This window comes from Anser brachyrhynchus (genome assembly GCF_964034855.1).
Source record: "Anser brachyrhynchus genome assembly, chromosome: 18".
NCBI lineage: Eukaryota > Metazoa > Chordata > Aves > Anseriformes > Anatidae > Anser > Anser brachyrhynchus.
This window is the reverse complement of record NC_137711.1, coordinates 8,242,462-8,268,761: the sequence shown is the minus strand read 5'-3', so window position 1 is coordinate 8,268,761 and position 26,300 is coordinate 8,242,462. Positions and strand designations below refer to the sequence as shown.

General features: G+C 50.8%; 3 protein-coding genes across 6 annotated transcripts; 2 read left to right on the top strand and 1 right to left on the bottom strand.

Moving 5' to 3' along the window:
• Positions 1-1,219: 1,219 nt before the first annotated feature.
• On the top strand, positions 1,220-4,800 carry SRSF2 (serine and arginine rich splicing factor 2). Of its 4 annotated transcripts, XR_013940544.1 has the most exons (6): positions 1,220-1,376; positions 1,592-1,988; positions 2,361-2,671; positions 2,994-3,097; positions 3,755-3,866; positions 4,367-4,800. XR_013940544.1 is itself a non-coding variant. In XM_080560506.1 (4 exons), exons 2-3 carry the CDS (start codon positions 1,627-1,629, stop codon positions 2,662-2,664), a joined length of 666 nt encoding a protein of 221 aa, XP_080416632.1. In that variant the 5' UTR covers positions 1,220-1,376; positions 1,592-1,626; the 3' UTR covers positions 2,665-2,671; positions 3,755-4,800. The 4 variants fall into 4 exon arrangements, 1 of the variants encoding a protein (XP_080416632.1); XR_013940543.1 differs by lacking the exon at positions 2,994-3,097; XR_013940545.1 differs by having other exon boundaries at positions 3,755-4,800.
• Positions 4,801-5,617: 817 nt separating this feature from the next.
• METTL23 (methyltransferase 23, arginine) lies at positions 5,618-7,906 on the bottom strand. Its single transcript, XM_080560505.1, has 5 exons — positions 7,499-7,906; positions 7,320-7,424; positions 6,712-6,949; positions 6,290-6,374; positions 5,618-5,959 (listed from the first exon to the last, which is right to left on the bottom strand). The coding sequence occupies exons 1-5, from the start codon at positions 7,574-7,576 to the stop codon at positions 5,791-5,793; spliced, it is 675 nt and encodes a 224-aa protein (XP_080416631.1). The 5' UTR covers positions 7,577-7,906; the 3' UTR covers positions 5,618-5,790.
• A 125-nt stretch (positions 7,907-8,031) lies between these two features.
• On the top strand, positions 8,032-21,284 carry JMJD6 (jumonji domain containing 6, arginine demethylase and lysine hydroxylase). Its single transcript, XM_080560500.1, has 7 exons — positions 8,032-8,275; positions 9,672-10,060; positions 12,981-13,267; positions 14,578-14,713; positions 14,828-14,966; positions 15,654-15,781; positions 17,414-21,284. The coding sequence occupies exons 1-7, from the start codon at positions 8,147-8,149 to the stop codon at positions 17,448-17,450; spliced, it is 1,245 nt and encodes a 414-aa protein (XP_080416626.1). The 5' UTR covers positions 8,032-8,146; the 3' UTR covers positions 17,451-21,284.
• Positions 21,285-26,300: the final 5,016 nt, after the last annotated feature.

The following is a 26,300-nucleotide window of genomic DNA, read 5'->3' as shown; positions in this document are numbered from 1 at the left end:
AAAAGTATCTGAGCAGGAAAAGAACAATATAGCCTGAAGCAATAAAGTATGTTTAAAAAGCTGGGTTATTTTATTTAAGTCCTTTGTAGCAAGAAACAAATCATTGCTTCTGGGTTTGTATCCATGTAATTGTATTTTGTACTTCAGTGTAAAGAAAAAAAAAGTTTATTAAACACAATTACAGTAAGAATAAGGATTTTAATACTAAATCTGAAATTGCTTTCTCATTTTTTTCTTTATTCATACCGTGTCTTTATTTCTATTAATAAGGGATTTCAGAACAGATGAGTAGAAAGATTCAGTGTCGTTTTAAGAACTAGATATTGTAGTTTATGTTTGGGGCTTTTATTGAGTGCCTAAAGTGACATAGGGAGTGAAAACCTGGAGGCGTTCAGTGACTTCCCTAGCAAAACCCAGGGAACCTGCTTGCCCTCCTTCCACAAGGACAGATCTCTCTCGTTCCACTTTCACCACACACGTTGCCCAGGCACGAACTTTCGAAGAGTGCCCGATGGCAGCAGCAGCTTAAACCTTCAGTATTTCTCAGCTTTGATTCCTCCAAGGCTCAACGCGCCGGGTGGAAACCGCCGTAGCGCCAGGAGCGTCCGAGAGGTGCCTGAGGCGTGCCCGAGGGGCGCCCGCTCCCCTCCGCCAGCACCCCTCTTCGTGCCCCCACCACAGCGCGGCCAGGAGCCCGGGCGAACTGGGACGGCTTTAGGGGAGCCCCCTGAAAGGAAGGGGGGCTGGAGGGCAGGACGAGACGGCACAGAGCAGCAGGCAGCCCGCCGGACCCAGCCGCAACCCTACACACTACCTCCCCCCTCGCCTCCCCTCAGCGGCCGCCATTTTAAACCGTCACCTCCCCCCCGCCCGCGCGGGGGGCGCTTCCCTTCGTTATTATTTATTTTTTTTTTCCCACACGGTAGGGGTTGCCCACCTTTCCCTCCCCCCTGGAATAACCAACCCTCGGCTTATTTCCGATTTTGGGCCGTTTTCAGCACAAATCGTTCAAATTTTCCCCGCCTCCTCCCATTCTTTCCGGGTCACGCCACAGCAGCCTCCAACGGTCGCTTTAAAACGGCGGCGAGCCGGTCACTTAAGCACCCATTCTCCACGCTCCGCCTCAGGGAAGCGCGGCCGGTAAAAAAAAAAAAAAAGAGAGAGAAAAAAAAAAAATAGATTAAAAAAAGCGTCTAGGAGAGGCGAACCACCACCACCCCCCTCTTTCTCTTCCGGGGCGGCGGCGGCCATTTTGTGGCGTTAAGTAGGCGCGCGCGGGCAGCGCCCCGCTCATTTCCTCGCGGCGGCGGGCGCGGGCGGTGGCTGCCGGCGCCTCGTCCCCGCTCCGGCCTTCGGCCGCCTCCCGGAGCCCCGAGGTGGGTGCCTGCCCCTTCACCTCCCCGCTGCGGAGCTCTCCTCCTCCCCCTCTCCGCGGTTTTTTTTCTCCCTCCCTCCCCCCTCCCCTATGTTCTGTAGCTCTTCTCCGCCCGGCCGCTGTGAGGCCTCTCCCCCCCTCACGCGCCGGGCCGCGCCGCCTCCTCCCGGCTCCCCACACGCACACGCCGCTTTCCTTCGGGTTTCTTCTCCTCAGCCGCCGCCGCTGCCCCTCGGGGGTTGTTGCCCGCCATGAGTTACGGGCGCCCCCCGCCGGACGTGGAGGGCATGACGTCCCTCAAGGTGGACAACCTGACCTACCGCACGTCCCCGGACACCCTCCGGAGGGTCTTCGAGAAATACGGCCGGGTCGGCGACGTCTACATCCCCCGGGACCGCTACACCAAGGAGAGCCGAGGGTTCGCCTTCGTCCGTTTCCACGACAAACGCGACGCCGAGGACGCCATGGACGCGATGGACGGGGCCGTGCTGGACGGCCGGGAGCTCCGGGTGCAGATGGCCCGCTACGGCCGGCCCCCCGACTCGCACCACAGCCGCCGTGGCCCGCCGCCACGCCGCTACGGGAGCAGCGGCTACGGCCGCCGCAGCCGCAGGTGAGCGCCTGGAAAGGGTGGAAGGGAGCCGGCGGTGTTTCAGGAGCGAGGCAAGGAGCCCAGGCTGACGCGTGTGTGCGGTGGGGCTGCTTCGTTTCGTTTCTCTTCCCGAGGGAGTTTCTCGGTGGGGAGGGAGCGAGGGGGGTTAGCACTGAAAGCACGTGGAGTTGTCTCGGAGCGGGAGGGTTTCTCTCTCGAGTAGGTTTAGCCCCCGGCCACTCACTCTGAACAATGGCGCCCTCTTAACTCGTTTTCTCGCCCACGTGGGGCCCGTTCCGCCTTCCCTGTCCCGAAGTAGTCGCGGAAGACTGTTGCGCCGCCTGCGTTCAACTTCTAACGTTCTTTTTTTCCCCCTCCCCTGTTATGTTTTAGTCCTAGAAGACGCCGTCGCAGCCGATCTAGAAGCAGGAGCCGCTCTAGGTCCCGCAGTCGGTCTCGTTACAGTCGGTCCAAATCCCGCTCTCGCACACGCTCTCGGTCTCGCTCCACATCGAAGTCCAGATCTGCCAGGAGATCCAAGTCAAAGTCCTCGTCTGTGTCTAGATCCCGGTCCAGGTCAAGATCTCGGTCTAGATCTAGAAGCCCTCCACCTACATCAAAGAGGGAATCCAACTCCAGATCCAGGTCTAAGAGCCCTCCCAAGTCTCCGGAAGAAGAAGGAGCTGTATCCTCCTAGGAGAATGGTAATGTACCTCGGGATCAGCACACCTTGCATGTTACTTTATTGTAGCACTTCAGTGGGGTGTTGGGTAGTTCTTAGCATTAATAGCCTGAACCAAGTGGATCCTAACGGGGCACGTTGTTAGCTTTTTTTTCTTGAGCAGTGCTTTTTGGTTATTGGTTTAGGGAAATTAATACCAAAGGGCTTTCTACACAGAAAATTTTCATGTTTTGTTGAGAGATTAATGGCTTGATTTTAATAAAATATTGTATGAGACGCAACCTATGATGAAAATGACTATTTCTTACTGTATTTATCCAACATCTGCATTTTCCCCTTTAAAGCTGCGGTCTCCTGTTTGCTAAAAGAATATTGGCCAGTATTGCAGATTTTAACTGATTTGGCTGATCCTCCAGGGACCAGTTTCTGTGGGCGTGTGTTGGAGCAGGTTTGTCTTTAAATGTTAAAGATACACTATCCTTTTATAATGGAAGATCGGTTCAGTGGCCATTATACTGACTGGAGGTAACTGTTCTAGAAAAGTGGCAAATTCATTGCAACGAGAAAACAACGGAAACTTAATTTTTCCTCAAGTCGACAACTTGAAGAGGCTTCTAAGGATACACACCGGGTGGGGAAAGGATAGTGTGTCTTTAACCCTTCAAACTGTTTGGTCCTATTTTTTTAAAAGGAAAGGGCCTAAGCTAGCTCTGAAGTTAAATAATTGTAGCCAAAGTAGTGATACTTTGTTTTGAATGCTAATTAGAGTTTAGTTAAGTTTTTATCGAGCAGTATTAGTTTTATAACTCTTACTTAACTTTTAATAATTTATTGTTAAACAGGCTGGTTTCAAGTTAATGGTGGTTCGATCTACAGCCTGATGCTTATTCTTCTTTGTAACTAAATACTTCGGCAGAACCTTACGTTTGGCCTCTGAATTAAAGCAACACATGGGGGGAGGTGGAACACTGTGGTCATTTCTAAAACTTTAAGAAATTAGGCAAAGCCAGTTGAAACACAACTAGAAGTATACCTGAAGTCATCCACACAAGTGAAAAAAAGACAAGGTAGAAACCTAGCTGAACTCTTCTTTCTTCAAACCTAGATGCATCAGATAAATGAGAGCCTACATAAAGGACGCCTTTGGGGGGAAAAGATCGCTTGAGTCTTCAGTCCATGGGAGAGACCCCTGGCCCAAGCAACCAGCTGTTGAAAAGGTTATTTTGTAACATTTTGTCTAACTTTTTACTTGTTTAAGTTGCGCCTCAAGTGGCAGATTTTACATTTTTATGTGCCATTTTGTTGCTGTTATTCAAATTTCTTGTAATTTAGTGAAGTGAACGACTACCGATTTCATTATTGGCTTGGATATTTGAGGTAAAACTTCATTTTTGTTTATATAGTGCTGACTTTTATTTGAAATTAAACTGATGGCAACTTGCCGCCTCAAGTTTCATACTGAGGAAATATGCAGCTGTTATATGCTGAGTAGCTAACTGTCAGAAAAAAAAGTATGCTCAATTTTGTCTTCATTCCTTAAATAAAATTCTGCAAAACTTAATTTGAAATTTACTGTAAATGCTTTTTTACTTTGAATTCAAATAGTATCTTCAAATCCAAATTGGTAGAAATCTTTTCAGGTGACAGTTGATGTTTGAAAGGATTGTTTTATCAGACTCAATTCTAATCTCTTCTCTTATGTATTTTTGTGCACTAGGCGCAGTTGTGTAGCAGTTGAGTAATGCTGGTTAGCTGTTAAGGTGGCGTGTTGCAGTGCAGAGTGCTTGGCTGTTTCCTGTTTTCTCCTGATTGCTCCTGTGTAACGATGCCTTGTCGTGCAGAAACAAATGGCTGTCCAGTTAATTAAAATGCCTGACAACTGCACTTCCAGTCACCCGGGCCTTGCATAAAAATAACGGAGCATACAGTGAGCACATCTAGCTGATGATATACACACCTTATTTTTTCCAGAATGGTAAATCTTGCCAACATGCATATATGAACTTACATTTGAGAAATGTAATGTTAAGAAAGAAATGGTTCATTCCTCTGTAAGTACTGATTGGTGTATCTTTTGCTTAAGACATCCTGTACTATACCCACTGTCTCTGTAGTTAATATTAAACATTTTTCTGTGTTAACTTTTCTCAACGTAATGTCCGAGTCAGCTTATTTTTAGCTTGAAAAGATTTCTGCAATTATACTGTCAATGTTTAACTTCTATATAGTAACTGAATGCATTCTTCTGCTTCTAAATTTTATCCACTGGGGTTGCTTTTAAGTTACTACGGGCAAACTTACTAGTATTGTGACTAACCCGAATGCTGTATGACTAGTGTTGCACACCAGACTATAAACGTGACGTTAGACAGGTCTGTTGGACATTGTTATGGAAGATACACACTGAGCAGTACTAATTGCATTTGCTGTGTGCTTGCCCTGACTCAACAGGCTGCTGCTTGATGGTAGCTAATCTTACAGTGATTTTTTTTTCTTGATTTGGATACCAACTGAATTGTAATGTCAACCATCACATGTCAAGGGTTATTGTAATGCCTTGTTAACTTTATGCATGTATGTTTAATGGGAATGGAAAGATCTGAATACTTGCAATCTGGCTTGACTGAGGATTAAAAGTACTTTTCTACAAACTGAGGAGCTTGTGTGTTCCAGGATTGCATGTCTGACAGCAGTCTATGTAGTCATTTAAAAACAAAGGGACTGGCTTTTTGTGTACAAACCTTCAGGAAAGAGCTTCAGTCCTGGGCAACCAATCTTAAGGGGATAATTTTTTATCTTGAAAGAGTGCGGTTAACCTTTCTTCATAGCTGAAGTTGTGAATTTAAGTTGGATCTTGTGGATTGTCAGGTTGTTAAGCTATGTTGTGTAGTGGCTTACATAACGGAATTGAGTCTCTGAACTATTACATGGTCTTTGGGAAGGAGGACAAATTTCTCAAAAGCCATAGTTAAACAAATGAACAGCTTTATTTTTACAATGCATGTTTTAAGTACTGCTAAGGGGGTCTGCTTCCCAAAAAATACGCATGAGGTTTGCTGTAAATCAGACTGTTCTCTGCAGATCCATGCTAAAGTAAAAGTTAAATATCATCTTGTATTGGAACCAACAAGTGGAATAAACTTAAGTACCATCTGATCTTGCTAGTGAGATGATCATCATTTCAATTGTATGTCTGCCTGGTAGAGAAGAGCCGGCCAGGTGCTCTTTGTCTGCAGTGAAGGAGTGTAATGGAACGGGGGTGTTCTTCAGCTTCCATTTGTAGAGCAAAGCCTCGATAGACCAGTCAGCACTGAGGGGAGGAAACGTCAATGCATGAACGTACAACCCAAGTGGGTAACTTCGGCAGGGATTAGAGGAGACTGTCACCAAACTTAAATGTGTCACCTCACAAAACTGAGTTTGTAATAGTTCTCTCTTCAACAGTAAACTTGGGGTCAGCTGCTTTTATCTGATGCTCCCAGGATTTATTTGGCTAATACCAACCTGATTCACAGTCTGAGAGCAGCTTAGCCTTTGGAGTCAGTGCAGCTGTGCCTCTGAGAAGTTGACATTCTTTGGTAACGTGAACAATCTGAGGCAGGATTTAAGTTTTCAGTCCTAAGTGTACAAAAGAGCTTACCTTCGGACTTGATAAGTAGTCCAGAACTGGGCTTGTGGATTCTTTTCCAGTAAGAAGTAAACTGTGGTTAAAATATCTTCAAAATCTGCGTAGTTGGGAGGAGATAAAGCAGTCTTGGTTAGTCTCCAGATCCTAAGAATAGTTAAATATGCCTGCTTATATGAAATAGTAGTTGAAAATAAATGCAAAGTGCACCTGTAGCAGAAACATGAGAAAGTGGCCTTAAGTAGTTAGCTAATTATTCCATTTTTTGGATCACTTATCTTCTAGTAGTATTTATGATAGCTTCATATTACTTACCCCAAGAATAAGTTCATTTACAGTATCCCTGTAAAAACTGTCATTTGATTTTTTTTTTGACAGCATTTAGAAAGTCCTTGCAGTTTGTCCCAAACCAAAGACACCTGAGAGTGTTACCATACCTTTGGGGTCAAAAAAGACATCAGACCCTAAAATAATATCTACAGGAGGAAGAGAGAGCAGCTCCGGAGACATCCTCCCCCAGGTGATGCCTATAACGGGTACGCGGGGTAGGTCGTTCATCAGGCAGCTCCGCCGGCAGTTCTCCAGGCACTGAGGCAGCTCTTCGCTGTCCGACAGCAGCACCTCAGCCCCGCACTTGGCGGCCACCATTCCGGGCAGGCTCACGCCTGCTCCGAGCTGGAAGGAGAGGGATTCCGTGAACACAGGAGGGATAGATGTGGTGGCGGTGCGTCCTGCTGCCCCAATGCTCCTCACACCCTGCGGGTCAGGGAGGATGCTCCTCGCTGAGAGGGAGCAGTTACTTCTGGGGTAACCGGTAACTACCTGGGGGCTCGTCCAAGCAGTTAATTAACTTAAGCAGTTGATTAAGTTAAGCAATTAATTTCAGAAGCAGGGTTAGTGCCAGGAGCTGTAGGAGGGCTGCCCTGCCCACGAAGCAAAATCAGCACGCGAGGAACATTTTACAGTGGTTTGCGTACCTTCAACAGCCCGCGCCTCCCCCGCCGCCCGCACCCGATGCGCACCGGGCGGACCCAGCTCCCGTTACCTCGAGCACCCTGCGGCCGGGCAGCGCTCCCCGCCGGGACCAGACGAACTGCGCCAGCACGACGGCGCAGGGCCAGACGTAGAGGCCGTAGCGGCGGTCGGGCACCTGCAACACAGCCGGGCTGCAGCCGCCGCCGCGGGGCCGCGCCGCTCCATCCCCCCACCCCCCGGTGCCGGTACCTCGGGGACGCGCAGCGTCAGCGCCTCCCGCCGCCCGTCCCCCGCCTCCGCGAACCGGAACCGCCGCGGCTCCGCCATGGCCTCGCCCAATCGCACGCTGCCACGTCGCAGCAGCGGGCCCCGGTAGCCAATGACAGCTTTGCCCGGCTGTTGCGTCACGCGGAGCGCCGCCGGGCTGGCTTCGCCTCACGGAGGCCCGGCGCTAGGCCCCAGTCGGGCCTCAGCCGGCAGGACCGTGAGGAGCGGCCGGCTGGCTGCGGGAGGCCGAGGGGGAGGCGGGGGGAAGCGGCGAGGCGGGCGGCGTTCCCCGCTCCCACCGCACCGGTGGGCGGGCGCGCCCTGCAGGCGGCCTCCTCTCTCCTCCCGTCCTCGCCAGCACCGCCCTTCCCAAGATGGCCGCCGCGCCGCGCCGCTTTCCCTTCTCGGCCCAATCAGCGCCGAGGAGGCGGGCGAGGCGTGGCGGAAGACGGCGGCGCTGCGGGCCAATGGGAGCGCGGCGGGGGCGGGCTCTCGGCGGCGGCGGCCGGGGGGTGAAATTTCTGGAAGGTGCGGGCGGGGCCGGGCCGCGCGCGCCGAGCGGAGCCGGGGGGGGGTGTCCGGGAGCGGGGGGGGTCCGGGGGGGCAGCGCCTCCCCCCCCAGCCGCCGCCATGAACCACAAGAGCAAGAAGCGGATCCGCGAGGCCAAGCGCAGCGCCCGGCCCGAGCTGAAGGACTCGCTCGACTGGACCCGGCACAACTACTGCGAGACCTTCCCGCTCAGCCCCGCCGCGTGCAAGGTGGGGGGCGGGGGGCGCTGAGGGAACGGGGGGGGCCTGAGGAGGTTGGGGGGGTCCTGAAGGGAATAGGGGGGTGAGGGGGTCCTGAAGGGAGCGGGGGGGGTCCTGAGGGGATTGGGGGGGTCCTGAGGGGATTGGGGGGAGGGAGGCTGAGGGGAAGAAGGGGGGGGGGGCTGAGGGGAAGGGGGGGATAAGGGGGACATGAAAGGAGCGTGGAGGGATCCTGAAGGGAATGGGGGGAGGGTGAGGGGGGTCTCCAAGGGAGTGGGGGGGTCCTGAGGGGAATAGGGGAGCTCTGAGGGGTATGGGGGGGGGGTGAGGGAGTCCCAAGGGGAGTGGGGGGGTCTGAGGGCCCTGAGGGGAAGGGGGGGGGGTCCTGAAGGGAGTGGGGGGAGGCTGAGGGGATTGGGGGGGGGGGTAAGGGGGGCATGAAAGGAGTGTGGAGGAGCCCTGAGGGGAATGGGGGGAGGGGGAGGGGGTCCCCAAGGTAGTGGGGGGGTCCTGAGGGGATGGGGGGGAGAGGGGGTCCCAAAGGGAGCAGGGAGGGGGGGGCTGCAGTGGGGGGAGTCTGAGGGGAAGAGAGGGTGAGGGGGGACCCGAAGAGTGTGGGGGGGGTCCTGAGGGGAATGGGGGGAAGTGGTGGGGTCTCGAAGGGAAGAGGGGGGTTCTGAGGGGATTGTGTGAGGAAGCCCTGAATGGAGTGTGGGGGGGGGGTTCTGAGGGGAAGGTGGGGGGGAGTGAGGGAATTCTGAGTGGAATTGGGGGGGCTGAAGGGGGTGGGTGGAGGCTGAGGGGAAGAGGGTGCTGAGGGGAACCCGAAGGAAGTGGGGGGGAGCCCTGAAAGGAATCTGGGGGGGAGGGGGGAAGGCTGAGGGGAAGCTGGGGGCTGGGGAACCACTGGGAACCCAGGAGCTCCCTGTGCCGGAGGCTGGAGCTGCCTCAGAGCTGCCCTTGGGGCGTGCTGGCAGTGGAAGCTCGAGGGGGAGCACATGTGCCCTCTTCTTCCCCGATTCCTCCCTCCTTCCTTCCCTTGGTGAGCAGCGAGGCCTCCCCTGAGCTCCCCGGAGAGGGGGCGAGAAGGGAGCAGCGAGTGCTGAAATAGGATGAGGGTCTGTCAGCCCAGAGGGCAGGGGTGTCCCCGCTGCCCCGGGAGTTACTGCGCTGGGGACTGGTGCCAAACGCTGCTTCAGCCTGCTGGTGTTACCGATGGGCACAGAGAGCAGGGCGTGAGAAGTAGGGCTGCAGCCTTGAGGAGCTTAAAATAACGCACAGGCAGCTCGGTGTCCTCGTGGTGTGTGGTACGAAGTGCGAGCGTGAAGCGCCTCCGCGCTGATTTAGAGAGCACAGTTAAAGTCGGTCCTAACATTCGCTCCGTATTCCCCTCTTGGTTCCCCAGGATAACGTGGAGAGGGCAGACGCGCTCCAGTTAACGGTGGAAGAATTTGTTGAGCGTTACGAAAAACCTTACAAGCCCGTGGTCTTGCTGAATGCTCAGGTGGGCTGGTCTGCCCAAGAGAAGTGGACTCTGGAACGGCTGAAACGCAAGTACAGGAACCAGAAGTTCAAATGCGGGGAGGACAATGATGGGTATTCTGTGAAGATGAAGATGAAATACTACATAGAGTATATGGAGACCACGCGCGACGACAGCCCTCTGTACATATTTGACAGCAGTTACGGAGAGCATCCCAAGCGCAGGAAACTCCTGGAGGACTACAAAGTACCCAAGTTCTTCACTGATGACCTGTTTCAGTATGCGGGGGAGAAACGAAGGCCTCCGTACAGGTATGTATGGTACAGTGACGCCAACATAAAAGTAGGTATTTTCCCCATCGTTAGTTATTCCTACGTAGATACGATTGCTTTATATAAAAGAAAACGGTAGTTTTATGTCAGCTGTTCTACAACGAGCACGTCTGTAACCCAGAAGAAGGGAAGAGCTGACTTGTATGTCGAGACTTCTGGCCCTGTCACCGGTGTAATTACCTTTTTTTTTTTGTTGTTTAAGTTAGTTTACCTCACTTCTGTGATTTAAATAAGTAAGAACATAGCTCCTGAAAGCTATGAAGATTCATTTCTTGCTGCGTGTGACGTGTCTTCTGGCCTTTACATTTTCAAGTACCTCAGGACTAGCTCCTGGGCTTTGCTGCAGTGGCTTATGTGCAGTGTGGGATTTTGTTTAATTATGAGTCAGGCCTTTCAAGGTAAAGATCTTAAGCTAGATTAGTAAGAAGTGTGGAGGCTAGCTCTTAGCTCCCCTTCAGATGATACAGGACAGTACTTTCACATCTCTGTAGGCTTTTCCCATCTTTTTTTTTTGCATCTGGTTTGAATACAACGGAGTTGGCGCTTGATTCCTGAACCCAGGTGCAACAACCTAGTATTTTGGCTAGTAGATGCACAAGGAATCTCCATTTGCATTAATGTAGTGCTTCGTAGCAGTATAAGAATAAGCTGAACATTCCCAAGTAATTAAAGTCTTTATAGCCATGTTATAATTGTCAGAGAATGCCTTGCCCTTTGAATGACATAAGGCTCTGATGTGGATGTTTTTTTTTGTTGTTTTAAATGTAATAGAACAAGTAATAAATAATAGTAGAAATAGCAGTTCAGTTGTGCTTTTTCAGGAGTGAAGTGTGAAACCAGTTCTGTTTAAGAAGTAGGTATTTTTACAAAGTCATAACCGAACCTTTTATCATTAGCTTAGAGCATCTGGTGCTGTGACCAAATCCAAAAGCACGGCGGGTGTAGCCTCCAGCAGTAACTGAGTGCACTGACAGGACTAGGAGTCGTTTATCAGTTACAGATAACCTAGGTAACCCAGCTGTGACTCACTCACACTGATATTTCTTACCCTATGCCCTCCCCACCTACAGGCACATGCTGAGCTCATCCCTTGTGATCTTAGTGTTCATAATCCTTGCACCTTGCTCTGGAAAATGTGAGTTTGGTCTCACTTTTTTGAGATGAGTGATGCAGCAGAGCACATGCGATGCCTCCTGGGGGTAGAAGTTTCGTCTAGGTACAGAAATGGATGAAGATAATTCAGTAGTTCAGTGCTGTAACTGAAAAATCAACCAGAAGTGATGCTTTCTAACCATGTGATCAAGACAGGCGCTCTGCAGATGGACTTCTGGGTTGAGAGGTGTGGTAGTGTACAGGTCTTAAATAAGAACTCATGCCTTTTAGACCATCTTCACTGGAGTTGTTCCTCCTTAAAATAAGGGCAGTAATTCTTGGAAGCCATTCACTGAAGTAGCTGTTGTGTTTGGGGGATTTTTTGTTGTTGTTGCTGTCGTTTGTTTTAAGTTGAAGTTACAGGCCTTGACGTTTTTAATGGTAAATTTGATATGGCCAGATGGGTTATGCTCATCGTAAACTAAATTCCTGCAGAAATATGCTGGTGAGTGAGAGTGTTGCTAAGTAAAAATTGTAAGGCCTTCCTTGTGTAAATTCAGGTTGTAGGCAGAGAAATTGTACTGAACAGTGTTTGTTCAGTGTTCGAACAGGTCTTTGTACTTAAAAAACTAAGTAAAAACTTCTACAGTTCTACCTGTGGTTTAATTAGCTTTCCAAGGCTAATAGGAATCTAAAGAGTGAGCTGACAATAGAAGTGACAAGCGGCCTGGTTTTTATGGTGCCTTCATGAAGCAGGAAGTACCCGGCACGATAACAAAACTTAGTCCTGTAACCGGTGCTAGCAAACAATGCTTAGGAAGCAGCTATACTTATACCTGAACTGGGAAGGGAGATGGAGAGTTTTGTGCCTAGTGGTATTTTCTACACCTTTGGACTCCTCTTGCTCAGTATCAGTGCCTGTCAGCCACCCAGTGGAGGGGTCGTAGTGGAAAAAGACTCAAATCCATGGTGCTTTAGTCTCTTCCCTCTAAACAGCCATTGCCATTTCTTCCTCTTGTATGGTAATAAATCACCTGGCTTACCCTGTTTTATCTGGTACAGTAGGTCTTACTGTTCCGTTACGCAGCGATTGGAGGTGCTGTTGCTGTTAGCTATCTGTAGCAGCTAAACTCCTCCATAGGGAGAAATAAGCTTTGCAAATTGGGAATGAGAATATACACACCAAATTCTGAATGGTCACCAAAGAATAAGCCCTAGTGAGTTAAATATAGGAATAAAAAGCCTTTTGTCAATGAACAGAAGGCACAGAGGCAGGCCAGGGTTGCGTAACTTCACTCTCCTCTTTATTTGTATCGCCTTTTGTTTGCTCCTCATTGTACTGTAGTTCTGGTTCTATTTATGAGTAGCAAATTTTAGAAAAACAGAGGCTTAGGAGCATCCTCCTGCATAGCAAGAACCCTAATGCAGGCCATTGTGACTTAATCACGTTCATAAACACTGCTGCAAAAACATGAAGGCTTAAACCTTGAGGCCAGTGTATATTTTCTTGAAGAACTGCTTATGTTTCATAGCTGTATTTTGTGTTATAAAGCTATCTTCACTGTCTTGGCCTAGAGACTTTCCTGTCCTGATTCATTTTGGTTCTTAGATTAAACCCATGTCATATCATTTGCTGTAGCCTGAGCCTAACAATCTCAAGAAGGTAAATGCAGAAAGCAGTTGAGGTAGCTACCTTCATTTCTGACCATATGAGAAATTATCAGCTGCAAAACTGTCTAAACGTGAAGAAAAGACAAGGCAGCTACTTGATTTGTGACTGAAGGTTTTTTTATTCCTTTCCCTGCAGGTGGTTTGTGATGGGCCCGCCTCGGTCTGGCACAGGAATTCACATCGACCCCTTGGGAACTAGTGCGTGGAATGCCTTAGTCCAAGGACACAAGCGTTGGTGCCTGTTCCCCACCAGCACCCCCAGAGAGCTGATCAAAGTGACACGAGAGGAGGGAGGGAACCAGCAGGATGAAGCTATCACGTGGTTCAACGTCATATATCCCAGGACACAGCTCCCCACCTGGCCCCCTGAGTTCAAACCCTTGGAAATCTTACAGAAACCAGGCGAGACGGTCTTTGTACCAGGTACGTACAGTATCTCTGGTAAGTGAATCTGGCAGAGAAAAGCATATTTTTAACATGTATAATAGAGATAAACAGAATATTTCAGATTTTTTTGTGGCTCATCTCTTAGGAAAGAAACTACTCTGAGCTGTCTCAAAGGGCTATGTACTGTGTGAGACTCTCTTTGCGACTGTTCAGTGGTTTTCTGAATGTCTTGACATATAAATGGCCTGTAGCATAGGGTGGTACAGATGGCAAACCAAATGGGAATCGAGCTGCAGAATCATAGAAATGTGATCCTGAACTAAATTGCATAAATAAGAAAAGATCAAAGCATAAAAGAATAAAGCTGTTTGAGTATTAGTAACGCTCAGACAAAAAATATTTGAGTTTATACACACTGTTCCAAATTCATTAGTGAATTTTGTAGCCTGGGTAGTCTGATTGCACATGTGTTTTTCTTGGCTGTGGGAAAAGAACTTGAAGTCACTGACGCATTCCACCCACTTCTCTGTGGTTATGCTTAATCTTGTGTTTGAAATCAAAAGCTAAAGAAAGATCTGATAAGGAGGCCATTCTCAGAGGGTGGCTGTGCGGAGTGTCCCCACCGTAACTGGGAGGTAAGGTGGCTAGTAGATAGAGTGGGTGAGTTCAGTGCCTAGCTTCCAACCTCTAAATCTTGCATCGTTTCTGTGCAGCATGCCACATAGCTTCTATCCACCCTGCTCGTCTCTAATACACGGCTGACTTCATGTTTGAAGGGTGCCTTGTGATTGTCTTGGCACTTATTCGTGACTCCTCGGTGTACCTTCTGTTAGGATTTTGTAGCTGTCGGTTTCCATTAAACCGTAGTCTTTTTATGAGCTTACAAGTGGGTTGTAAGAACATCGCTGCCTATTTTTATTCTGTGTGGGGAAACAATTTTGCATCTATTTTTAAAAGAAAGGTTGGTCTGTGATCATAAGAACCTTACTAATTCAGTGTGGAAAGTGTTCCCTAGCTTAACAGAGAGGGTCTCTGTGCTGTCTGGGTTACAATGGCTCTTGCTATTAAATACGCTGTCAGCAGCCAGTGTGTTGCTGTCAAGTCAGATCTTAAGTACTGTTCATGAGTTGGATAACTTGCTTAGAGCATTGTGCAGCCTTCTGTAATAAGAACCTGCAGAGGATTGGAATGAATTCTGAAATAAGACTGAGGACAGAAGATCCTGTGGCAAACTCACCTGGGTTCAGGAGATGAGGTCCAATTTCCTATGGGAAAAGATGCGCGGCTGTTCTCGAGCGTGCTTTCTGCTGCGTAGCCAGAAGTGGTCACTGGTGTTGTGTTTACAGGTGGCTGGTGGCACGTAGTTCTCAATCTCGACACGACGATTGCCATCACGCAGAACTTTGCCAGCTGTACCAACTTCCCTGTGGTGTGGCACAAGACAGTGAGAGGGAGACCCAAGTTGTCACGGAAGTGGTACAGGTAAGAGATTTAGTACCTCTAGCTTCATCTTCTCTAAAACAGAGAAGCAAAACTGCTCATTTATGTGCAGTGTTACTGTTCAAAGGCTAATGCTGACGTTTGAACTGTGTTTAGGATCTTAAAGCAGGAGCATCCTGACTTGGCAGCCTTGGCTGATTCGGTCGATCTACAGGAATCTACTGGTATTGCTTCTGACAGTTCTAGTGATTCGTCCAGTTCCTCAAGTTCTAGCTCCTCCGACTCTGATTCAGAGGTAATGTTGATTTTTTTTTTTTACTATAGTAGGTAATCCGTATTCTGCAGTCAGTTTTTTACGTACCTGATCATGTGTCATCTTGAATCATAATCCACATCCTAAGATTCACATCTTGTGGAAGAAATTTTTAGAAAGCAACTAAAAAACCCACATACTGTGGAAGAATCTGTGCTCCAAGCAGGTTCTGTCTGCTGAAGCCCATCCTTGTGTTGGGAAAGGAATTTGACTTCTTTGATTTGTGTTCCTCTAATATATAAATCTGTCACATATTTTTGCAAAGCCATGCTTGTATAAAATGGCAGCAAACTGGATGTCTTTCAAGTGGGAAGGGGGAATGAGGTCCAGAACAGAGACTGTCGGTTATGACACGTGACTTCACTGTAGTGGCATAAACGTGTCAGAAAGTGCTGAATCTGCTCTTAGATGATTAGATCCTTCTAGGAGCCAAACTGAATGTGTCAGTTGTCTTACCACAAACCTGCGTTAGCCAATAACCGAATCTAAGAATGTGCCAGTTTCTGGGTTTTGGTCACTTAATTTAAAATTGATTTCATGTGTTTAATCTAGCCTGGTCTTTGAATTTTGATTATTCAAGGTTGCTGAGGCAGCTTTTGTGCTGAATTCCATAGCACAAACATTTTACCAGGTTTCTCTGAATTCCGGTCTTGTCTCTTCATATTTCAGTGTGACTCTGGCTCTGAGACAGAGGGCATGATGCACCGGAGGAAAAAGAGGCGAACGTGCAGCATGATGGGTAACGGCGATACGACTTCCCAGGACGACTGTGTGAGCAAAGAGCGCAGCTCCTCCAGGTGACCCGATGGCAACTGTTTTTCTTTTAAACAAGCAAAAGACAATGCAAGGCAGAGCGGTCAGAGTAAGACAGGACAAGTCCTGAGCATAGAGGGATGGAGAGCAAGGGGATCCTTAGGGGATGTGAAACGGTTGGCTAGTGGTGATACCCTCCTTCCATGAAGTTGCTCCAAACTGAAAACCAAGATTCTTGGTATTTTTAAAAAAAATGATTTTTTTACTTTATTTAATAAACAGTTTTATTACTTTTCCTAGTTGTCTTTTTAATAGAGAAAGCATATTTTTAATGGGAGAGGTGGGGTATTTTAATTGCCTTCTTTAGAGAGCACACGTCAGGTGTGAATAATTAAAGATGAGGAATGGTCAGGCCAGACTCTGCTTCAGATGTCTTGCTGTCCAAACAGAAAACCTTCAAGTAGTTGTATGGTGTCTCTTGTTTTATTGTGGCCTGGATTACTTCAGTTTGGCACACTGTTTTATCTGTTTAAAGGCAGAATTCATCCAAAATCCCAGATGTCTGTGTTTACCTGTTTTTTAAAAAATAAAAAAAAAAAGAAGCTTCTAATCAGTCAAGATGGATGGAGGGAGTACTAACACTGCAGAACCAAGAATAGATAATTGCTTGGGGTAAAATTAATGAAGAAGTTCTCAAGTTGCCAGGCTAAAAACAGAGAAACAGCAGGAAACTGAGTATACTGCAGGGGAGAACAGAGAAGATACTTGCTAAGTGAAGCGTTTTTCCTCATATAAAAGAAGCTTCCCGAAATTCTGAAGCAAACTCCTCGTGGTTTGGGTAACCAGTGCTCCTGCAGTAGCTGCCTGCCTGCACTAGGGTGCTGTCTAGTTCCTGAGCTGCTGGTGCTCCACGTTTGGCACGGATACAAGTGCTGCGGTGACTTAGTGCGTGGCCTGTTAGAGAAGGTGTGCAAAAGTAATTGATCTGAGGAAGTCCAGATTCCCAGCGCTACACCCTACCTGTTAGGCCGGGTACTGCCTAAAGGCCCGGTTGCTCCTGTCCATATTGCCACTTTCTGGCTGGGACATGTTGCTCTCTTGTTTTCAGGAGTTGCTCGTAGCTGGATACAATTGAGTTAGAAGTGCAGAGCATCCTTAAACAGTTGGAGTGAACTGTGCTGACTGCTTATTTTCCCCTAGAGGTTTTAATAATTCGTTACAGTACTGTCAAATCCCATTTCAGCAGACAGTTGTGATTTCAGGCAGGGAACAAGCAGCAGGTGATAACATCATAATGCAGACCCTGCTTTAAATAAAGCTGCAAAAGCAGACCACGTGTGCAGATCTGCTCTGCTGAAAGTCCTGTGTGTTTTTCAATTCTTTGCCCTTCACATTCTGAAATTATTATCGTAAGTATTAAAAATTAGCACCTTGCCTAGAACCTCCTCTTTCTGGGTTTCACTGTTCTTCCTGTATGTTGATTGTACCTCTCTGTGAGGATGGGGTGGGATTTCTGCTCCAGCTGTGATGGATTAGTTAATAGAAACAATTTCAATCACAGAATCTTACATCATAAGATCTTAATCATACAATTAACCTGCATGCTGTGATCTTGTGCCCTGGTACGAGGGGAAATGCTATAGTTGATGACAGGCAGTTGTACCTTTTTTTGACAGGATTAGGGAATCTTGTGGAGGCCGCAGTTACCCCTGAGAGATAACAGCACCCGCCTAGAGGCAGCTGCCGATTGAAGCTCCGTTAGCAGCCAGCCAGCTCTGTTCTACCCCCCTCTGCTCCTGTTTCTCACAGTCCTTAAGTTTGTTTGTCACTCTTCAGTCCAAACATCCATCTTCATTACGTGCTGTCGAAGGTTGGCTCCTTACTAACTGAAAGGGGAACTCCCCACCTCCATTATTGTGCAATGCTTTGTCCCCTCTGCGCCCCAAGTGAGTGCACTAAGAGCCCGTCTTTGGGTAAGGACACGCCGAGTATTTAATGGTTCACGTAACTGGCAAGGAAGACAACGGTCAGTTCTTAAAGAACTCTTTTTAAAACCAGCAGGTAAACCTAGAAACCTGCCTTGCTTTGACACTGTCATATGTTTACATGTTGTCCTGTACACTTGAGGAAAGGAACACCAGCCCTTCTGGCCCGTCTGAACATCTGGCAGATCTCGCACCGGAATTTCAGGAAAGGAAGGCGGTACGTATGCTCCAAATGCTGAAGCAACTTCAGTGGAGGTGGCCACCTACCCGAAGCATCTTTTGTGGTCCTTATCTCCACACATGCGTCGAAGGTGTAACACACTAACCAGCAGCGGTCCGTTTACTTTTGCTCTGTGTGGTAACAAAGATGCACTAGCACCTTGCGATAGGAAGCTCGATGGAGCAGGAGAATCCTGGAGTTTCTTGCACAGCAAAAAATGGAGAAAAGTCGGTGTTTGCAGGTAATTACACTCCTCTAGGTGCAGGTGCGATGATTAGCACTGGGTAACGACTGACAAAGGCTGACTCTTACATGGCAACAACAGTTGTTGGGCTTTAAATACCAAACAGTTTCAAGGCCGTGGGCTTGTTCAGGCCAGTGCAGTTCACAAACATAAATGGCTTTTCTTTGAGGCTATGGGTTCAGAAATTTCCGGAACTTGCAGTGCCAATTTTAAAGGACTGGGAGGGGGATGTTGTTTTATGCTTTTTAAAAATACAATGTGATGCTTAAGTCTGTGTTAGGTGCATTTCTATGATGCCAGGTGAAGCTCTCATCCCCAAGGGATCTCTTGGAGCTGCTTTCTTTTGCAGGAGCTTGTGCTGGTAGTGTCAGTGAAGAGGTCGGTCTGGCCAGAGGTGTGCTGCAAGGAGGCGATCCTTTTCTAGCTGAACAGCACAGCCAGAAGGCAGCTGTAGTTTGGGATGCTTCCTTGGGTGCTCTCCTGAGACCTGGGAGGTGGGTATTAGATCTCACATCAGCCGTCCTTCTCTGGGAGAGGAAACCTGAAAGCAGAAGCGGTTGCATTTACTAATCAAGAAGTAATGCCTGGGCACTGGAAGCTGAATTAAAAAGAATATTGGCAGTCTTAATTATGACTTTCTTATACATGTTGGGTTTGGTGGAAGCCAGAACATTGCTTGTCTGTTCTGTTGGGGTTTTCGTTTTGTTTTTAAGCCTGTCTCTTCCTATTTAAATGCTCTCTCCTTTCTTGGAGACTGGGCTATATCCTGTTGTGCGAGGGAATTCTAACTCCATTCGTCAGGATCTCTGTTTCTGAAACTTCTGTACCAGTCAGTTATGTCGGAGCAGTGTGTTGATGGAAAAACGGAGAGAGTGAAGGTTTATTGGTGCATTCCTCAGCTATCCTGACTCCTGAATTTCCTGTGATAGCCAGACATAAGTGAGCGTGCTTGCTCCATACAGTGCTGCAGATTCTTCCAGAAGACTACTTCCCAAACTTCTAGCATTTCTGGCCAAGGTTGCCTTTTTTTTCCTGCCCAGTTGAACAGCCTGGGAGCTTGCACAACCCATTTAGTCCTTCCTAGAAAGAACAGGCTTCAGCTGCTGCCTTTTGGAAGAACAGTGGCCTTGGGAGGCGAAGGCTCAGCACTCTCGGCTCTGTCCTGGTGAGCTGAGCCCTTATTAAACATCTGCCTGCTGTTTGAGCAAGGCTGCCTGCCCTCCTTGGTGGCTTGATGGTTACTATGTATGGAAGATGGCTTATGCAGTAGCTTGCTGTTGTTTGGCGTGCATGGTTCAGCTTTGGGTTCAGCTTTGCCATCTTAAAACCTTACGCGTGCTTGAAAGGCTGATCACTGCGCCAGGAAACCCACCCACGCCTCTTCCACCAGAAGCACAGTGGGAAGCTGGGGAGCGCAGAGTATTCCTCCGTGCCTATGAACTCTTCGTGGTGTGAAATAAAACCGTTCCAGTTCGCAGCCTGTGTTCACTCTGTGTCCCTCACAAGGCCGTGTGTTTGAAACGGGCCGCAGGCATCAGGATACCAGCAACACCGTTCTGACTTCTCCACGAGGCAGTTTGTGATACGACACGAGGGCGTGTGTGCCTAGGCAGCCTGGGGATTGGGACTCCTGGGGCCTCTGGGTCTTCCGCGTACAGGTTCTTGCCTCGACCAGACTGATGAGCTGATCTCTTCGACTCTGTAGACGGGGAAATCACCTACCTCACAGGGGTGTTGTGAGGCTAACGTAATAACTGTGTAACGTGCTGTGACATCCTCCTTCCACAAAAAGCGTTCCAGAAATACTGAGCCAGCCGAGGCTTCCTGACCTGGTGTTAGCTTTTCCTAGCAGAAAACATTGGGGATGTTGTACAGCAGTTTTGGTCCTGTGATGTTCTCTGGTGGCCCTTCCAGAATTGCTCTGTGGTACGTCAGCTGAGGCAGAATGAGGCTTTTTGTCTCACCGGGGTTTAACTGTTGGCATTTCATGGCCTGCTCTAAACAGGAGGTCCTGCTAGATCAGGATTTATTCTTTTAAATCGGACTGGGTACATTATTCTTAGCAGGGAGTTGGCCTTGCAGGAAGGTGGGGGTGCTTCCCATGCCCTCTTTCCAAGCCACGTGTGTTGGGCACGGAGTTAAAAAACAGCTCCCTGTGTGCCTGGACCCCTGCTTGCGGGAGGCTGACTGCGGAGGGTGGGGTTTGTGCTCTCACCTCCCCGTGCCACACTTTTCTCATGGCATTGATGCCTCGACCCCAGTGTTTTTGTGTACCCTGGATGTAGCAGGCTGCTGCAGTCTGTGCCCAGGCCCAGTGAGCCCTTCGTTTCCGTGAGCCCCAGAGCAGCGTTGCTCTGCCTCAGCCCCTGCTGATGCTGTGCCAGCCTGCCCCCCTGGGGTGCTGTGGGGCTGCCTCGCTCCCCAGCCTGAGCGCGCCACGTGCTGGTTTGCTCCGTGGGCTTCCTCATCCAGCCTTGTGTGGTGGTGGTCTGCCTGCCCTGGCAAAAGGTGAGGGGGTTGTGAGCTCCGGTCACCAACGCGGGCTCGTCTGCTCCGACGGTTCAGGAGGAAATTAATTCATAGCCCCATCGGAGCCGTAGATGTGAGCAAGCACAGCGAATCCAGCACCTGCTCTCCGCACAAGCGCTCTGGGGGCAGGCGATGCCGAGGAGGCACTGCCCTACCTTCCTCCCCTTCCCAGCGAGCGCAGGCCGGCCCCAGTTCGTCTTCTCAGTTACACTAAGCCTCTCCGCACGCGTAGAAGGAAGACAGCACCCTCGTTCATAACTAACCGAGACCCTTTTCTTCCCCGAATCCCCAGCCATCATGGGGCAGGAAGCAAGGCTGTTGATTGAATCAGAGCTGAAATGCCTGCGTGGGCTGATTGTAACAGGAAGGTTTTGGCGTTCCCCTCGCACAGGGGGGAAGGAAAAAGCTTACCCGATGCGTTCGGCAGTCGCACTGTCGCCCCGAGCCCTGCCCCTGCCATTAGCTGCTTTTATCACCCCATCCAGCAGAGCTGGGATACTCTTAATTGTCTCGTTTGGATGATTGTGTTTTTGCTTTTTATTTTAAATAAAATCAATTATTTTGCATTATCCTGTTTGCTAGTTGCTTTTCTTTCCTATCGTGGTCTGAAAGAAGTACAGGTACCCCTGTGTCCTGCAGTAGGGTGGTGTACCTTGTCCCTGAGCTCTGTTGAAAGCAGGAGCTGCGGGTAAACAAGCTGAAGCAGAGTGTGGGACGCAGCCTGGAGGCTTTTGAAATATTTATATATATATATTGTGGAATGAAACACTGGAGAATTGTGTTGGCAGCAAACAAGGTCGCTGATTTCTGCGTAAGCCTCTGTCCTTCCCTCTCCAAACACTGATGTAAAAACTCCTCTTGTTTATTGTTGGCTAAAAAATAATAATTTTTCTCCTTTCCAGTCGCTCCTCAAGCTCTCCCCCAGTGCCCTGTTCGTACCCTCTGCTGGCTGCTGCCTCGCTCGGTGCAGCCAGACAGCCATGCTCGGTAACGAGCCTCTGTTCTCCTGTGTGGGCTCTCTGGGGCACCAGTGCTCAGCGTTTAAAAGACCCAGTTCCAGAAAACGGCACGAGCTGTGGTGGCTGAGAGCAATGCAGAGCCGCCGTATAAATGTTCTTCTAACATCTCTCCTGCTTCTCTTTCCCAAGAGAGGTGACTTTGTGTGTTTAGCTTTAAAATAATCCCATTGTTCTTCCTAATCTGCAGGTACTGAGCGCACCTCCTTCAGCGCCACTGTGGCCTTGATTTAGCTTTACTCCCCTGATTTACCTACCTGACTTCCTTTCTGTGACAATTGCAACCTAACATCTTGTTTGAACAAGAGCAACAGCGTGTGCTGAGCTTTTCCTTGCTCCTGGGGAGCCGACGACACAACAAGGCTACGAGGGGGGATGCGGAGAGCTGATTGTGCCGCACCTCGCTGATGTCCTTGTGCCTTCAGTTTGATGTAAAAGCAAATAACTGCTGGAGTTTCTGTTGTGGCAGTTAGAAAACAAGTCACAAAGAGTACAGGACGGCACTTCTAGCTGAGTGTCAGCCACAGCACCAAGTGACTGCATGATTTGGGACTGGCTCGGGATTAAACTAACGTGTTTGCAGAGCTTCATCTGCTTTTCAAGCCATGCAAAGGCTCCTCTGTGGGGCTGCCCCTCCTCTGCTGCTGGAGCAGTGCAAACTCTGGCAGGTGGAGCTGGTTGGAAATGTGTCCAAAAGGGGGGGAAAAAAGCCCCAACAACTCATTCCCTGTCCCTTCTGATTTGAGAGCTGTCAGCTGCGTGATGCCTGTCCTCAGCAGTTGTGCCCTCTCCTTAAACACAGGGACCTGGGGCTGGGGGCTGCCACGCAGGGAGGGCAGGAGGGGCATCGGGGCGCTTGGGAGAGGAGTGGCTCCAGCAGGGCTGGGTGAGAATCCCAGATCGCTTCGCTGATGCAGCGCTGCCTTGGTTAGCCCCCAGGCTGCGTCTTCTGCCAGCCCTGCTGCAGCTGGGAGGGGACCCAAGCTGTTGGTTTGCTTCTAGAAGGGCTTGGAGCCCCTACCAGCCTGCTTCCGAGAGCAAAGCCGGCCCTACAGCTGGCTCAGAACTTGGTGAGCCGTCAACAGCTCGGAGATCGCTGTAGTTTAGGGATTACACTGGAAAATGGGGGCCTGAACGTGATGAAAGAACAGCTGTACCGGGTCAGGGGGCTGGCAACGGGTGCTTAGGGGGAAGGTCTGAAAACAAGTGCTCACAAGAGAGCCCTTTAGTAGGATCCATCCTTTCAGCGAGAGCCGGGTCTGTCCATCACCACCCTTGTGCTGCTCGCACCTCTGGGTGAGCCGAGCTGCTCGTGGCACCCAGGCTTCTGCCGGCAGAGAGCCGGAGCAGCCCTTGAGCACATCAGAGCTTGGGCACGGCCGGGTGTGAGGAGGTGACCGCGGGGCACTCAGCTGGGTTGGTGGCCTCTTGAGTCGGGGCCAGCTGAAGACCAGGGTAAAGGCAGCGACCTTGGCCGAGATGACTTCTGGTTTCTGGTGCCACAGCAGAGAGGACGTGGCCGTTCTGGGATGCTGGGGAGCGTGAGTGGGGCTTGCAGAAACAGCCTGAGCTCAGACAATAGGACCAGTGTGTGCTCGTGCTTTGTTGGAAGGGAAATGGGATCTGGGACGAATTGGGGACACAGAGTTGGCTCCCTGGACGAGGCGCTGCACCACTCGTGCTGAGGGGCAGAGCTGGCCGTGGCACAGCAGCCCTTGTGCCTGGCCCTGCTCTGCCAGTGAGCACCCATGGGACCCCCCCCGGCTGCAGCCGGCTCCCTGCTGCAGAGCTGGGCTTCTCCCAAGAGAGGGCAGCCTGCCCGTTCGGCCTGGGGCTACCCACGCGGGGAGCAGCCCCCACGCAGAGCATCACGAGTGGGAGCCCCCCTGGTGCTCCCCCTGCTCCAAGCTGGCCCTGCAGCGCGTGGTGTAACAGCAGGAGCCGGTCACGTTCATCCCGCTGTTGGGATGCTGCACGGCAGGAGTTGATCCCATTAGTTCCACTGTTGGGATGCAGCATGGCAGGAGCTGATCCCCTTCATCCCACTGTTGGGATGCAGCATGGCAGGAGTTGATCCCATTAATCCTGCTGTTGGGATGCTGCACAGCAGGAGCTGATCCCACTCATCCCACTGTTGGGATGCTGCACGGCAGGAGCCGATCCCATTCACCCCCCTGTCAGGTTGCAGCCCCCTCTCTGTGGTTTTGCAGAACCTCTCGGTGACAACAAGCCTTCCTACAGGAAACACGAGGGAGCTGCCACCAGCTTCTGTTGGCGTCCCACCCTGCTGGACGTGCGGATTTCCCGTCACTGTGGCAGTTCGCAGAGACAGCAGCATATTTTATGAGTAAGTTGATGGGGGAACCATACAAATAACCCTCCGTCCCTGCCAGTGGGATCCTGGCTGCATCGGGGCAAGTTTACTCTATCCCATTGGCTCTGGAAAGCCACGGAGGGGACGAGGGGGCATCACACGGGGCATGCCGGGCCTGGGCTCTGCTTGGGGCACGATCCCCGTCAGATCCTATTCTGCAGGACAGCCCAGCCCTTAGCCCGGAGGCAGGGAGCTGAGCCCTGTTGCTGATTTTGCCGTCTTGTCACTGGGTAAAGCCAGCTCGGCTGCAGCAGATGTTCCTGCAGCTGTGTCCTTGGCAGCCCCAGGTGTCACCTCAAGGCCATAAGTGTTTTTTAAGGATGTCTGAGCCCTCCGACAGACTTCAACCAAGAGCTGTGGAAAGCGCAGCGCTAGAGAACAAGAGCAGGAGATGGTTGTTAGCAGCAACCAAGGGCGTTACGATGGCTGCAGACGTAGCTCAGTGGGTAAGGATGCCCCAAGTCACCCTACAGCCGGCCACCCCCAGCCTTGCCTGGAGGAAATTCCTCCTTGTCCCCAGATCCGACCGCCCACCCGACCACGGGAGCAGAGAGCCAGTCCGAGAGCCTCGGTGCCGTGGGTTTTGTAGGGCTCCTTGCTCCTACTGCTCCCTGGCAGAGTCCCCCAGAAACTTCTTGAGGAAGAATTTAAATCCGACTGTCCTTGGAGCGATTCGTGCTGCTTCGCATCTCTCTGCTGGGCATGGCTGGCGGGCGTGTGCCTCATGCTTTTCCACCCGGTGAGTCAAACGTCTGGAAGCTGGTAGCTTTGCTGAGATAAAGAGTGGATTTGGAGAGGAAGGGACCAAATAAGCATCCAAAAACGATGCTGAACCCACCCTCTGCTGAATGGCGCTGAGGTGCCACCAGGCTCTGGAGGTTTTGGCCGAGCCCTCGAGCAGCTCTGATGATCAGCGCCCACAAAACGCAGAGCAGGAGAGGGGAGGATAAGTGCCGTGGTCGATTGTTACTAAGAATACAATTATCCATACGCAAAGGGTTGCCTGCCTGATAGGATTACCAGTAAAGACAAACGGCAGCGAGGATCACGGCTTCACTTCCTTCCTCCCACCCCGGGGATTTAATCCCCTCTTTGTCCACGGTTTGTTTTTAGCCCGTCCATAACGAAATTCTGCTCTCATAGACAGCTCCCAAAGCTTTTCCCTGGAGGAAGCTCTGAGGGCACATTCCCATGTCTGCTCCGCGTGCGTGCAGCTGGGAGAAAGCTCAGGGCTGGCTTCACCCTGGCAGGAATAGCTCAGGCCTTCTAATTTCAGCCCGCCCCGCGGACCGGTGCCTAATCCTCCCAGCAGTCCCCAGAGGCAGGAAATCCTTGGCGGCAGGGCCTGGGAGGACCTGGCAAGCCCTTGGCCAGACTCCCTGCCAGCTTCCGATGGCTTTCCAGCACCCAGGCTTTGAATGTTCCCATTTTCCAACCCCCCAGCAGCAAGGTGCCGGGGGGATGCTCCTGCAGCCCTCCTGCTCCCGGCACCCACTGACCCACTGGGTGCGAGAGCGGCTTGTGTCGTGGCATCGGGGGCACCCGAGGGTGCTGTGCGCAGGGTGCAAATGGCATGGGCATGGCCTGGAGAGCTCGGGCATGGCCTGGGGAGCTTGGGCATCGCTTGGAGAGGTTGGGTATGGCCTGGAGAGCTCAGGCATGGCCTGGGAAGCTCGGGCATCACCTGGAGAGCTTGGGCATCGCCTGGGGAGCTCCGGCATTGCCTGGGGAGCTCTGGCATCACCTGGAGAGCTCCGGCATCGCCTGGAGCTCCCCAGGCAGGTGGAGCAATGCTCCGAGCCCTGGCACAGATGCCCCTTGCTGAGGTGGGTGGGACAGCCTGCCCCGGCCACCCCAGCTCCTCCGCCTCCCAACCGAGGGCCAACAAGGTGCAAACGCTCCCTAAGGAGCATCCCCCCGAGCCCGGCTGCCACCCCCAGATCCCGCAAAGCCTCGAGCGACACCCAGGCACCTCCCCAGGGCTCGGCGGGCCGAGGACGGGGAGCTTTGCGAGGCGCGGGCGATCCCAGAGAGCAAGCAGCGCGTACAAGGGACCTCAAAAACCTCCGGCCCCAGGGAGCAGCTTTTGGGGCTGGGGGCACCAACCGCGGAGGGCTCCCCCCCAGCACGGGAAACCCTTTCCCCGGCTCTCGTCGGCCTCAAAGCCCTCCGGGCCTCAGCGAGGCCGGCTCGGG